The following is a 15039-nucleotide window of genomic DNA, read 5'->3' on the forward strand; positions in this document are numbered from 1 at the left end:
GTTCTGTTTCCAAACTTATAGTCAGTTTTGCTTATATAAGTCTTGTTTCCTAGATGCAAAATTCTTTTATTGCTTTGTCTCCTTATTGCCTATGGAAAGAGTGAACTCTGGGTGAGTGGTATTCCAGGCTAGCTCTTTCTGTAGAAAGGGGAACCTAAAATTTCTTTCGCAAGCCAAAGTGGAGGCCATCTGGAGCTAGCAAAGATTCCCCTGCAGCTCTGAGGTCTGGTATAAAGGCAGTGGAGCTGAGGCTTTTGAAGATAAGTTATCCCAGGGAAAAACTTGGTCTGTTCCTTGGGACAAGCAGTGGTACAGTGGAGAGAAACTCGGGGCACTGTGGGTACTCTGTGGACAGGCTTGTGACAGGAGATGTGCATCAGTGGAACTGATATAAAATAGAAAAGCACTGCTTAAAAGCTGTTGTTATTAATATGCATGTGTAACAACTGGTAAAATAGTGTTCTTTTTCAGACAGAGTTTTGATACGTGGTTAAATGATTTTTTTTCCCCATTCTGCTACTAATAATGTCATTTAGGTCCATTAATTGTTTCAAGAAGGATCATATAAAATTTTAAAAAATTAACCATTATTGAAACTAACAGTATTCTAAGTTCTTTGCTCTGATATCAAATGAAAGCAATGCTGTTTTCAAAAATAAGAGTACTTCTAAAACATTGGTGAATGGCAACTTGTGTCAGCTCTCTGTAGACTAACCTCCCACCAACCAATGTCTGGGAAATGAATTTCAAAGTTGTGCACTCGTGTCATTTTATGCATTAGTCCTTGCACAGACATGATTTATTAATAGGATTTTTATTTTCAGTTTTTCTTTGACACTCAGGCGGACATCAGGAGGTATCTGCTTTCATATTAAAGCTTTGCTCCCCGAGCTTTGAATATTTTGATGTATTCCTTTGTATGTATCTGGTGTGAAAAATGTTACACACCAGGCCTTCAGTGCTACCAGTAACATAGGCCACAAACAGATGCATAGGCAATGCATAGGGCAGGCATGGGGGAGCATGTGCCCCTCCCTGAAATTGGCCTTCACTGGCTGAGGAATGAGGAGCACCAGCTAGTGTCGTGTCCCGTCCCGTCCCCCCCCCCGGCCTCGAGAAGCTCCAGCAGTGTTTCTGGGCTCAGCAATCAGCCACTGGCCCCCCACCTCCCTCTGGTCAGCCACTGAGTTCTGGGGAAATGGGTGGGGAGCAGTCTCTTTCATTCTACTCAGTCTGTGGGAGCCAAGTGTAGGGACCAGTGCTGTACGCAGGGAGAGGAGCACCAGGGGCAAAGCTCCCTAACCCAGTGCATCTGTGAGGAGTGGGCAGGGGCCTTGCCCTGCTATCCTACAGAGAGCCTCCCTGAGCCCAGTTCCTCCCTGGCCAGCTTCCACTTGTGCACCTCTCCTCCTCAGCTGAACAGGGAGGAGGTGGGAAGAGCTGGCAGGGGACAGCTCTGAAAGGGAGCAGCAGGGCAAAGCCCCTGCCTGCTCTTTACACTGGGAATTCTAGCATGAGAAGTAGGCAGGGTGTAGCTGGGCACTGCTTCTCCACTCCCCTCCTAGACTGCAGAACAGGTGGGAGCAGCTGCCTCCCCATGCCTTGTCCAGACTTGTGACCCTGGTCTCTGGAAGGCACAGAAGCCTTTCACTTAACTCGTCCTGGTCCCCAAGAGGAGTTAAGGCAGGGGCCAGTGTGCAGATGTTCAGTCAGCCCAGAACTGTCCTGGGAACAACTTCACTCTGCTTGTTCCTAAGTTATTTTTCTCCCAGTGTGACTGTTTTTGTTCCAGGAGAAAAAGCTTGAATGTCTGCCCACGTGGTTTCTACTGGGAAAACAGTGATTCTCCCAGTAAAAACTCAATGTCTGTATGCAGCAATATTGAATTTTGCTATATGACTCTGCCATGTCGACATTTCATGAGGCATGAGCAAACAGCTAGGGCCTCCCTTGAAACTTGTTCCTTTTTTCCTAATTGAAGGGCCCTTTTCTGGAAAATCATAGGAAAAACCACAGAAGTTTTCTACTCGGGCTTGAACTTTTTTGAGCTCTGTAAATGCACTTTACAGATAGTAATGGTCAGCCATGAAAGGTGTGTCATTTGCAAAGATAATTGTTCTAATTGGAGTGTAATGAACATTAATTTTAAAATTGCACCCTGTGGCTACCTGTTTCCTAGACACACAAGTTGTATTCTTGATTCACAGTCTAATATCAAGCTACATCTTTATGGTAGAATTGTGAAACTGCTGTTTACTGTTAAGAATGTAAGTTTTCCCCAAGTTTTTTCATGTGCCAGTTGTATCGGTTGATGTGCAGTGAACTTCTATTGTTTAAACTTCAGTATTCTGAACCTCTTTGTATACAGTGACCTGGCAGTATATTTCTATATCCTATTTCTACCTGTTGATTCCAATTATCTGTAGTCCTTATTTTTATGAATGTATCTGGTGTTGTCTGGGATTCTGCTATGGTAAGCAATCTTAGAATAAAATACGGAGGAGACAAGAACTTTGAAATATAGTGGATTATGTGAGGTTTTTCCTTGAATAGGGCAATCCCCTTCTGAAGTCACTGGCATTGCCCAGTAGAGCTAAATCAAGTCGCATTTTATTTCAGGCTGCTTAAGTCCATAGATCCAAATGTATGTAGCCAGTCAGTCAGCAGATTCAGTATTTTAACATTTGATGCCATCATTGGCCTGCAGACGTTATTTCAAGTTCTGGGGGTGACCCATAGGGGGTGCACAGGGGTGCATGTGCACCCCCTGAGAGGACTGGTGCACCCCCTGAAAGCCAATGTTCCCTGCTTAGGTGATGGGCAGTGAGGACAGGCGAGAGCTGGTGCCCCCCCCCCCCCCAAGGGTGCCAGCTGGGGAGTGGGGATGCCAGGAGAAGCGATTCCCCACTGCCAAAAAAAAAGGTCAAGTGCAAAAATAATTTTAAAAAATGCAAAGTTAGCAAGATGTTGAAACTTAAATCCAAGAAAAACAGCAGTTGTTCCTCTTTTACCCACAGAGAACTGTTTCCCTTTCTAGTTGTTCCTGCTTTAATTGCTCTTTTGATACTCAGCAGTTTGGCTTTTAACAGTGTCATGATGTTCACAGTTTAAGTGAAACATGGTCACTGGTGAAAGGGTGTTTCTCCTGAAGTAAGTAAATAAATAAATAAAATAAGCCATGGGTTTACTTAATTGCTTTTAATTGACAAACCTCATCACTAAAAGATCAGAGATCTTTGAATATAGATGTTTTCCTAAGAAAGTTTCCTACCTGCCAATAAAAAACAAAGGTTTAGCTTTAAACTGCTAAATCTTTTGCAAATAGGATCTACCTTTTTACAATTTTGCTCTCAGGTACAGATTGTAAGTTTGGGCTCACTTTCATTGATCTATTTAAAAACAACACTTTAATTTCTAAAAAGTTTCTGCCCTTTTGTTCCCCTTGGCAGATTACCTATTTTTAAAAAGATCCAAATGTTTCTGAAGGTCTTCAATTATAGGTGTCTTACCTTCTTAAAGTGTAGTCCAAAGATGAAAATGGGTAGCTGCTGTCTGAAAGCCATGTAGCAGAGTGCAGAAAGTTAATTTGTTGGAGTATGGAGTTGAATCTATGTACACGTATATGTGGTATGTATAATATAAAATGTTTTTGTAGCTTATTGAACTATTTTATACTACTGAAAAATTACCCATATCTCAACATTTACAACAGCAAAGACTCTTTAGTATATGGAAGCTTGGAATTTAGTGCTGAATATAACTTCTTTTCCTTGTATATGTTAATTTGTCATGATCTGTGCTACAGAAAAATTGCATGTTCTGCTTTTCAGAAGAAACTGTGTGGAAGGTATAGGCGCCTGTTTGAAGCTTTAGATGTTACTCATATTACTTTAAATTCCAGCCAAAAATTGCAAGCATTCAAAGTCATATTCATATTCTACTTTTTAGGTTTCAGCAAATACAGAAGACTCCACAATGAGTGGTTATTTGTATAGATCTAAGGGCAGCAAGAAACCATGGAAACATCTTTGGTTTGTCATTAAGAATAAGGTGCTATACACGTATGCTGCCAGTGAGGTAAGACAGTGTTGAAAGCTAAATGAGCATGGGAGAATGTTTGTTTTTTAAATACTTTATAATATTACCAGATTGCAAACTAGTTCATGTAACTCTAATATAGTATTTTGAGTTTTCTTTGAAGGAAGCAGAAAAATCTTTGTGTTAATCTGTTAGGTAGATGGTCTTCCTTTTTTGAACTAAACAAATCAGTAGTAACCTTTTAAAGTAAGTTTCTGTTTTTATGGATCAGCTTTCAATAATAGTAGCTGCCAAAGTGTGAAAACCTTTAGGAGTAACTTTGCTTGCTCTTCTGCTAGGTTTACCCCTCTGGCTGTAGAAAAGCATATTGAATCTCTTGGCTTGTTCTTTATCTACACCCTGCCACAGTTTCATAATGTTCAATGCCCTTACTTAAAAAGGAGAAATGTATTGTCCCCTACCCCAGTCCCTTTCTGTTTAATAGTGTTTAAAATTAGTGAAGAATATAGTATTATATAGCCAGTAGATGTGAACACCATAAACCTCAATTTGTTGTACTGCTTTACAATACAGGACAAACCAGAAAGCCAGCAGTTATTTTTTTTTATACTGCTTGTATTCTTTCTCATAAGTCATATGTTGAGCAGAAAATGCAAAGCATCTGTTAACAGATGCTTTAGTCCCTTGCAGTTACTAAGGGAATGGTATGTCTCTCCTCTCCTGATACTTTCAAGTATACCTCTTCAGGTCTCTGGCCTTGGAATCGGGCATTTTTCAGACCTGGGTTGTAGTCCCTGGTACTAACCATGACTACCTCAGCAGACCTAGCTTCTCAGAACCCTGAAATTCTGTCATACCAGGGCAATTAGTGTTATAATAACATCCTTAAAACCCCATATAATTTATTTACACAAAAGCACTTTAGAGAAAATTGGTATTAAAGGATAAAGCAGAATATAAGCATGCTGTCACTTGTTTAACCTTTTTTCTACTTGGATTCCTATAAGAACTAACCTCCCTATAGATTCTTCCACATCTTCTTGGGGTATGTTGATGTTGCTTCCCTAGCAGTGTTGGGGATACCACTCTCAAACCTATGCCACCCATCCACTTCTGCTTTACACGTGACTAGGGATCTACCAAATTCACAGTGGAAGTGGGCTGCACAGCAGCTCCTTTTAATTTGGCAGGTTCCCCCATGTGCCTCCTCCCACCAGGTGGCAGAGAGGCCCCACTGCTCACTCCTGATTGGCAGGGAGGCGAAAACCAGAGTTATAAATATGGTATCATTTTTGCCTCCTGGCCAGTCAATACCAAGCAGCTGGGCCACCAAGGTCTGTCAGCCAATCTGCAGTATGGGGAGCCGCAATGGATTGTACTCCCCAGTTGAGTGGTTTCCAGATCCTTTCAAACCTAAGCTAATAAAATAGACTGTTTAGAAATTATATACAAAGATGGTAACTTCGAAAGTTTTGAGCTAGTCCAGTGTATACAGAAATTTCTAGAGTAGGGGTGGCTAACCTGCAGCATGTGTGTAACAAGTGGACATAAATGGAGCAAAAAGGAAGAAAAAGAAAAATTGAAAAAATGAATATATTAAGGTATTGGAAATATTACAATGTTTTTGTAGTGACATATTATTTTTTTTATTGTCTGTAACACAAAAGCATAGAGGTACAGACAGACCAGTGCAACAAACTTAGTTATGTGAAACTGGTTTGTTTGTTTGTCTTTGAGTGGTTTTGTGTTCTCAATCTTGGATAGACTGTACTTGTATCCCAATCTAAAAATTTAAGAATTGTCATAATGGATCAGGCCAAAAGTTCATGTAGTCTCCAAGATCAGATTCTTCATCAAAGGAAGTAGTAAGAACATCATAATAGAAATGAAAGAGGGCTAAGTTATTTCCACTTACCTTTCATTCTGTGGGGGAACAGCATGTACACAGACGGATGGAATGGAACAGCTGACACACAAGTAAATCACTACCCTCATTTACCTCATGGTAATTAATTGGTGTGCTCATCCCCTTACAGTTCAGGTAACAATGAAATAGTGTAATGTTTAGATAGCTAAACTACCACACTGAGACTAATATCAGCTCTACTGTTATGTTTGTGTGTTAAACTAGGATGTAGCTGCATTAGAGAGTCAGCCTTTACTGGGATTCACAGTCACTGAAGTAAAGGATGAGAACTCAGATTCTAAAGTCTTCCATTTGCTGCACAAAAACACTTTATTTTATATATTCAAAGCTGATGATCCCCATTCAGCTCAAAAGTAAGTAACCATTTTAACCTTTCTGTTGTTTTCTTCCCTATAGAACATGTTTCAGGTGTCATTTCATTAATGTTTTGAGTCATAGTGCTTGCATGAAATAACTCAGCTGCCTGGCACCCTTGGGCCCCATAGCTTGGGTTTGGGGTGGGTTGGGACTGCCTGAGAGCTCTGGCATGTGCTGTATGCAGGTCCCTGCGTATCCCCAGTCTGGGCCTCCAGGGAGCAGCATCGATGGTGGCTGTGTGCCCCAAGCCCCCCGTGGAGGCAGCTGCTGCCAGTGGGAAGGAGCAGGATTCCTGCGGAACCACCTCCTGTAGCCCCTCGCGCAGCACTGCACACCTGGCCCTAGCCCAGCACCACCAGAGCCCAAGCCATGCCCAGTGCTGCCACTGCCACCACACCAGGCAGAGCCACCACTCTCTTCCCTGCACTGCCTGTGCTTCCACTGGACCTTCACAGACCCGCCAGGTCCTGGTGGGAGTCTACGCAGTGCAGGAAGGAGAATGGTGGCTCTGTCTGGCTCATTGGTGGCACTGGGCACAGCTCAGGCTTCGGCAGCACTAAGCTGGGGCCAGACATGTGGCACTGCAGGGTGGGTTCCATGGGAATCCTGCTTCTGCCTGCTGGCAACAGCTGCCTCCATGGGAGCACAGGACCACCATCACCACTGCTGCCCGGGGCCCTGGACTGAGGATGCACAGGGAACCATGGCCTCAGAGGCAGCTTGTGTCAGAGCTCCCAGGCAATTTCTGACCCTCCTTGATCCTGAACCATGGGCCCAAGGGTGCCAGGCAGCCTTGCTGAGGTAGCTTCATTCAGGTGCTGGTGGGATGTGGTCTCCAGATGGCTGCAGCAGGAAGCGGGTGGGGGGTACATTAACCCACAACCCATATCTAGGGCCCTGAGCAGCTGGCCTGGCAGTACTGGGGGTTCAGGGCTGCCTGACATCCTCAGGCCCACCTGAGACCCGCTGAGCAAATAAGCAGGGAAGTTTGGACCCGGGCTGGGGCCGGAGCAGCTGCCCCCAGTCCGGTCTGCCTGTGGCTGCCACTGCTGGGGCAAGGGCGGGCGGGGTGAGCCGACCGCTGCTGGGGCCGTGCCCCAGGCCTGGAGAAGCTCCAGAGGTCCAGCTCACATTGTGCATCCTGCCGGGGCATGCAGAGATGCCCTCCCTCTGAGCTCCAGACCCCCCCAGTCCTGCAGGCAACCCCCCTTCCCTGGCTCCAAGCCCCACACACATCTACAATCCCCACACCTTCGCAAATCCCCACCCCCCCCAACCATACAAAGTTCCAGCATAGTTTTGAAGTTTTTTGTGCATAATTTTCAGTTTTTCACGGTGTGATTAAAATTGCGCTTGAGACCAATGTTTTTTAATAGCACAACTAATTGTGATCAATTTTTTAAATTGATTGACAGCCCTAATTCACATATTTACTCAAGCTGCCTATAAAATACAAGATTTGCTTTTATATTTTTGTTTGGTTAAAATGCACTTACTTTTAAATTTTGTTATTGCATAATGTTCAAAAAATGCCTGGTGTTTACCAAGCACAAAGGAAGATGTATTTTTATGAGGTTAAAGACTAAAGTGGAAAGAACGTCCAAAATGCACAGTAGTGCTTGTAGCTACACTACCACTCAACTCATTTGAATAGTGTACAGGAATTTTAAAACTGTTTTAATACCAAATGACCATTAGCTCTGCAGTGGATTAGTAATGTTTTGAATGATTTCATAATCAACAATTTATTGAAAAATATGTAAATGAAGTAATTTTTAAAAATACAGAAATGCAAGTCAAACCTGACAATGTTTTTCTTTCTAACAGGTGGATAGAAGCTTTTCAAGAAGGCACTGTATTGTAGTGACTTCAATCCCATCTCACGGTCTAAAGGAGCAAAATGTTGAAGTATGGTAATAAACAGAGTATAGCAACTCTGTTTAAAAATAATATGGAATTCTGCTAGAATCAGCCTAAACAAAATTGTATATTTATCAAAATTAGGGAAGTTGTTGCCTTTTTTAGGTGTAAGGTCATATTTTATTAAAGAAATGTGTGTATTTGTTTTTCATACAATGTGCTATTTATTAAATTCCAATGTTTACTTAATGGTCAGAATCATTTCTGAGATTCATATGAAATTCCAAAGTGCCCTTGTGTTTAGAATAGTGGATAGCTTTGTCAGAAAACTGTTAGTAAGTTTGTAACAAAAAAACCACACAAACCCATGCATGAACACACATGTACTACACTCTTTGCTGCAGCATGTCTTTTGTGCAGTTCTTGAATTGCTGATACACATTTGCAATTTAACAATAAAAGTTAAAAACAAAAAAAACAAACCAAAAAAACCCCAACATTCCAAAAGAGGTTAGATGTGGACGCTTGTTGAGTTACGTTAACTCCTTTGACAAGAAGTCATTTAACTGAGATGCTGCTGTTTAAGAGCCCCAGTCCCATGGGACACTGCTGTTGATCCATACAGACACTTTCTACATCATGTATGCCCTGAATATTAAGGCTGCTACTTCGTAGAAGCTTCTGTAACAAAAGCAAACATTTCTAACAAGGTATTGAGTTAGTTATTAAAGGAAGTGGAAAGAAGGAAAAAAATCAATGCATCGTTCTTTATGTAGCCTACAGTTCTAGAAATTATGTACCACAGCTGTTATCAAATTGTGGATGCCAAAGGTATATTAATATATTGTCTAACAAGAAATGGCAGGGGAAATTCGTTCAAATTTCAGTAGGATTATAAAGCACAGCCAAATATTCATTTTTGTTGGTATGTGGCTAAAAGATGAAACCTCTTACCACCAATTGTTTCAAAAGTCATTTGATGCCATTGCCAGTTCCATTTTGAAATGAAGGGTCTGAATATTTTGAAAACTGAAAATATTATACATTTAACTATTTAAACTGGAATCATCATATCAAGAAAGCACAATAATTTCAGTGAAAGTGACTTTAAAAATGTGTACCATTCATTTTAGTGCCCTTTGTTCACACTATTGGGTAACTTCTGCTTGACACTTTAAACTCCAGTCTTCCAGCTTTGTGTGTGTGCGATGGGTAGTTTTGTTGTTTGGGTGTGTTTGTTTGTTTTTTTTAAATTGTCAGTACACCTCATTAGGAAACCGTTATACTGGGGGGGTTGGGGATTTTTGTTTTGTTTTGGTTTTTTTTATGGTGCATATATGCTATTTATTTTTTTTAAACTGTATATCATGAATGGAACTAACACTATGAAAAATCAAGAAAAGCCCAGGGGAACAGTATTTACATATAAAATAGGAAGCTTGTGTATAGCCGTCCAGTTCATTTTTACTGTGTGTAAATCTAAAAAGAAAAGATCTGGGTGAGTGTGGGTTTTGGTAATGGTATTAAGAACTGTCCTCTTGGTTGTTGATTCAAATCCATGCCAATAGGTAGTTGATGGATGTTACCAATTGTGTCCTTATCTACAAAAGGGAATTTTAGAAAAACCTTCTCCCTTGGTTTATCAGTTCTCCTGTAGCAGTGGGAGTCCTAGTATAGACATGGCTTTGTAAACTCCTGATGTTATTACCGATGTGTTGATTAAAGCTCCAGTTCAGGACAGTTTTTAAAGTTGTGACTAATTTTAAGAATCTGAGCACTACCTCCCCAACCAATTTTAATAGGATTGATCACATGCTTGAAGATAGGCCCATATTTAAGTATCTTGATGAGCCAAGGACTTAACTGGATTTCACTGATTTAATGGTAAAATGCTAGAAGCTTTTTATCTGTCCTATAGCTTCTACTTGATGAAGATGAACTGATGGCAGTGCCAGTGGAAATTTTGTCTTTGCAGAGATCCCATATTATAAAACAGTTTATATCCAAAGGTTTTCTCTGTGAAATGAACTGGTGGATTTGCTCCGGTTCCCAGTATGTGGATAACGTCACACAATACAGGACCAGAAATAGCAGCCAGTGGTCTTAACAGAGGAGCTAGAAACATGGAAGCTAATATAATTTCTTCCTTCTTGGTAGTAGTCCCTCAGGATTAAGACTAAGATGTATGCATTGGGCAACTGTAGGGATGTTCGCGTTGTTACATTTCTTCTTCTGTTGGTAAAAGGTTTAGAGTAATAATTCAGCAATGTACTTGAATATATTCCTAACTTTTAGTGCACAAGTAATTTCATTGATTTCAGTGCATGAATAGTTCCACTGACTTCAACAGAACTGAAAACTAAAATAAATCCACTACACAAAGGAAGCTTATTAAGTTTCAGTGTGTTTTTATGTCACTCCCTCACTACAAAACAACCAACCCAATGAAGTCAATACCCAGCAAGGAATATGGTGCACGTATCCTGCTTGATAGGGTTTTACAGCTGGCAGTATCACCTGATCTGCTATATACCTCTGACTTGATGCAAAGTAAAAGAACATCTTCCATGAGTTCTTGCTGAGGCAGTTGATTGAATCCAGAACCAGTTTCTGTAATATATTATATTATAATATTCTGTAATGGCATATATAATATAATTATATAAAAAATACTACAGAAACTGGCTCTAGATTCAATTGACTGCTTCAGTAATGTGTGTATATATGTATCTCTAAAACACCCATACAAATAAAACAATTTCTTTATGAAGTAAAACAGATGAGATTTTGACAGTCTAAATGCTATCAAACTTTCTCAACATTTGTCCTTCTGTCATGTGTGAAGAAAACTTAAAAGATGCACATGATGGGCAATGGTTAGAGACAACAAGTGTTTGGTTAAACAATCCTCTGCAGTTTTTTCAAGCTAATATGGTCATTTTTGTATTCATATTGTAAGTGACCAGAAAGTGAAACTGATTAGTATTATTTTCACTGACAAATCAAAATAAAGTCATAAAGTACATAATTACTATATTACCACTTTTTTGTTTTAATAATTAAAAAAATAATAGCAGGTTAGGATATTAATTGTAAACATAATAGTAATGAAATTTAGCATGTTCCCTTCTAAAAATATCATTTGAACCTGGCAATATCTCTTGAAGTTTTAAAGGTTTTAATATCCATGCTAATATGTTGATTTAGCACATCTTTGATCCAATACGATCAAAGTCCTACGTTCAGGTTTTCATCTGATTCTCATACCAGCCAATCAAGCAATACTTGTAAACCAGCAGTTTTTAAAACAACTGGCTACCTCTGTATTGGAAACCACAGTTAATGTTTAAGATTCATTAGTAGAATGTCTGATAAGCATTGGCATTAAAAATTAGTTAGAACATCTTTTTTGCTGGGTAAGTAAAGATAATAGATTGCAGAATTCTACTGTTTTATAAGAAAACTAAGCTGAAAACTTTTTAAAAATTTGCTACAATACACTTACTATAAAAAAGGATTGATTAACTATCAATGAACAACACTTTAGTAAACTAGATTAAGCAATTTTGTGGAAAGTATCTATCAAAAAGTGTTTTAGTAAGTAAATCTGTCAGGGTTAGAGACAGGCATTTAGTACATTTGTTTGCCATATCTGCTGTTCATTTATACTTGTTTTCCAAATATACTTTATTTGGAGAGTCCTAGACTGTACTGTATGGTCTAAATGAAAGAATAAAATCTTTTATTTTGTAAATTAAGAGTTGAAAGTCACTGTAAATAGTTGTTGTGGATATGTATTATGTGTGTACAAAATAAATTCCTGAAAGTTAATAGTAAACTTTTTTCTTTATGCATTTTTACAGTCACCTGAATCTTGTGTATTTATTTATTTCTCCAGTTCTAGAATTTGCTGAAGACTTGTCCTTCAGAATCACTGGTTTCATTTTTTAATTTTTTTTAAGTGCTCTGATTCTTAGAGTTGCCAAGAAAATCTGGAAGTGATGAACTGTGTGTAAACTAATGCTGTGTCTGCCTGGGTTCACTCACACCTCTAAGAAATATGAATTATTCCATCCATCTCATTCAGGGTGCAGTGCAGTGTAATTATGCAGCTGTAATATTTGCTATTTTGTTGCAACCAAATGTCTTATATTTTGGTTTTCCATCTCCTTGCCCTGAGAGATTTGTCTGTGACTGCTTTTTGTTCAGTTTCCCCCACAAACAAGCGTAACTGGATTACACGTCATGCTCCTTCTGTTCTCTCTCAAATCTGCTGGTAGGTAGTGCTGGGCTGCAGAAAGAAATGGAACAGGCTGAAGGTATAGGCTGGTGTACTTGGCTGGTCTGCCTCTAGAACAGCAAGCAGGAGGGAACATGAATTAATGAAACCATCTACAAACTGCCTTTTCATGGCACACAGTAGGGGAAGTTGTTCTGAGTTGGTCCCTTCAGAGAGCTCTGCAAGAACTAAGGTATAAGTAATGAAGCATGGCTGTCTAAGTCAAAGGTTCCCATCCTACTGCCTGATGCAGGCAGTCCTTGACTTAGTTTTTCAAGTTGCAATGTTTTGCACTTGCAAGGTTTATAAATTGATACCCTGTTTCAACTTTCTGATGTCAGTTTCAACTTTACAATGCTTATCTGATGCGATGGCACACCAGTGAACAGGTTCAGTGCATCGCCCATCTCCCTAGAGACCTTCTGTCCAAACTTCCTTGGGCACTTTCTTTAAAAAAGCAGAAAAGACTCCAAAAAAGCCTGCAGCCAAGACTCCTGAGAAGACTCCCCACAAGGGCCCTTCAAAAAGTCCAGCAAAGTCACCTCAAAGAAGTCCTTCCAAACCAATATGATTGCTATTTACAATACGAATACATTAATGTAGCTATATTACTCATCTGAGTGCTGAGTATAAAAAAAGGGTTGGCTGCCGCTCAATAGTACATCAGTCACTTCTGGACTGCAGTTTACCGATCCGCAGTCACTTCCAGTCTGCAGTTTGCTGGTCCATGATCTAAAAAGGTTGGAAACCACTGCTCTAGGTGACATATGAGTGTGTTAACATGATACAGTGTAGTGCCATGTAAAGATAACTGAGATCAACTAAATAAGCTAGTTTGACTACTCAGTATTATAGCGCTTAGGGTTGGAAGGGATCTAAACAGATCATCAGATCCGACCCCCTGCCTCGGGCAGGAACAGGTGCCAGGGTCATATCATCCCAGCCAAATCTGTCCAGCCTCCTCTTGAAGACCCCCAAGGTAGGAGAGAGCACCACCTCACTTGGGAGTCCATTCCAGAGCCTGGCAGCTCTAACTGTAAAGTAGTGTCTCCTGATGTCCAGCCTGAACCTTCTCTAACAATTTGTGGCCATTATTCCTAGTAACCTCACGTGGTGCCTGGGGGAACAGAGCCTCCTTCAATTCCTGCTGGTCCCCCTGGTGAGTTTGTAAACAACCACCAGATTCCCTCTCAGCCTTCTCTTGTGGAGGCTGAATAGGTTCAGGCCCTTTAGCCTCTTGTTGTAGGGCCTGCCCTGCTGCCCCTTGAACATGTGAGTGGCCCTCCGCTGGACCCTCTCAATGCTAGCCACATCCCTCTTGAAGTGCAGCACCCAGAACTCCAACTGTGGCCTAAGCGATGCCGCATAGAGGAGAGGATCACCTCCCTGGACCTATTTGTGATGCATCTGTAGATGCATGACAAGGTGCAGTTAGCCTTTCTGACCACTTCCTCGCATTGGTGGCTCATGTTCATCCTGGAGTCAACAATGACTCCAAGATCCCTTTCTGCCACCGTGTTGACAAGAAGGGTGTTCCCCAGCCTATACATGGGTTGCTGGTTCCTTCTCCCTAGATGCAGCACCTTGCACTTGTCAGTGTTGAATTCCATCCTATTCTCATCTGCCCACCACTGTAATTTGTTTAGATCTAGCTAGATTCTGTCCCTCCCCTCCAGCGTGCCCACCTCGCCCCACAACTTGGTGTCATCAGTGAATTTGCACAGCATGCATTCCATGTCCAGATTGCTGATAAAGATGTTGAACAGTACAGGCTGCAGGACTGAGCCCTGGGGGACTCCACTGCCCACATCCCTCCACGTTGAAAACGGCCCATCCACCACCACTCTGTGTGTGCAGCCATCTAGCCAATTTGTCACCCATTTGACTGTGTAGGCATCAATGCTGCAGTCACCTAATTTTTTTTAAGAGAATGTGGTAGGAAACCATGCCAAAGGCCTTAAAGTCCAGGAAGACAACTTCCAACCTGACACCCTCGTCCAGGGACATTGTGACATGATTATAAAAAGAAACCAGGTTAATTGGGCAGGACCTGCCCTCAGTGAACTGATATTGGTTGCTCCTGAGTATTACCTCCCCTGCTGGGTTCTTGCAGATGTGCTCCTTGATAATTTTCTCAAAGGTCTTCCCAAGGACCAAGGTAAGACTAAGTGGACTATAATTGCTGGGGTCCTCCTTTCTCCCCTTATAGTTTCATAGTTTCTAGGGTTGGAAGGGACCTGAGCAGATCATCTAGTCCGACCCCCTGCCATGGCAGGAAAGAGTACTGGGGTCAAATGACCCCAGCAAGATGTTCATCTAACCTCCTCTTAAAGACCCCCAGGGTAGGAGCCAGCACCACTTCTCTTGGAAGCTGGTTCCAGACCCTAGCCGCCCTGACCATGAAGTCGCGCCTCCTGATGTCTAGTCTGAATCTCCCCTCTGCCAGCTTGTGACCGTTATTCCTGGTCACTCCTGGCGGTGCTCAGGGGAACAGTGACTCCCCCAATGCCTCCTGATCCCCCCGACTAGTTTATAACAGGCCACAAGATCCCCCCTCAGCCTTCTCTTGTGGAGGCTA

General features: G+C 41.4%; 1 protein-coding gene across 1 annotated transcript in view; it reads left to right on the top strand.

Moving 5' to 3' along the window:
* The window catches only part of FGD6 (FYVE, RhoGEF and PH domain containing 6), a 95595-nt gene extending 87164 nt beyond the window's left edge, over window positions 1–8431 (top strand). Inside the window, exons 19-21 of the mRNA XM_090042890.1 lie at window positions 3949–4077; window positions 6170–6318; window positions 8150–8431. Of these exons, the coding sequence (XP_089899016.1) occupies window positions 3949–4077; window positions 6170–6318; window positions 8150–8186 (315 nt within the window). The 3' untranslated portion in view covers window positions 8187–8431. The remainder of the gene's footprint in view (window positions 1–3948; window positions 4078–6169; window positions 6319–8149) is intronic.
* Window positions 8432–15039: the final 6608 nt, after the last annotated feature.

This window comes from Crocodylus siamensis, chromosome 4, assembly GCF_052110815.1.
Source record: "Crocodylus siamensis isolate JL-2025a chromosome 4, ASM5211081v1, whole genome shotgun sequence".
NCBI lineage: Eukaryota > Metazoa > Chordata > Crocodylia > Crocodylidae > Crocodylus > Crocodylus siamensis.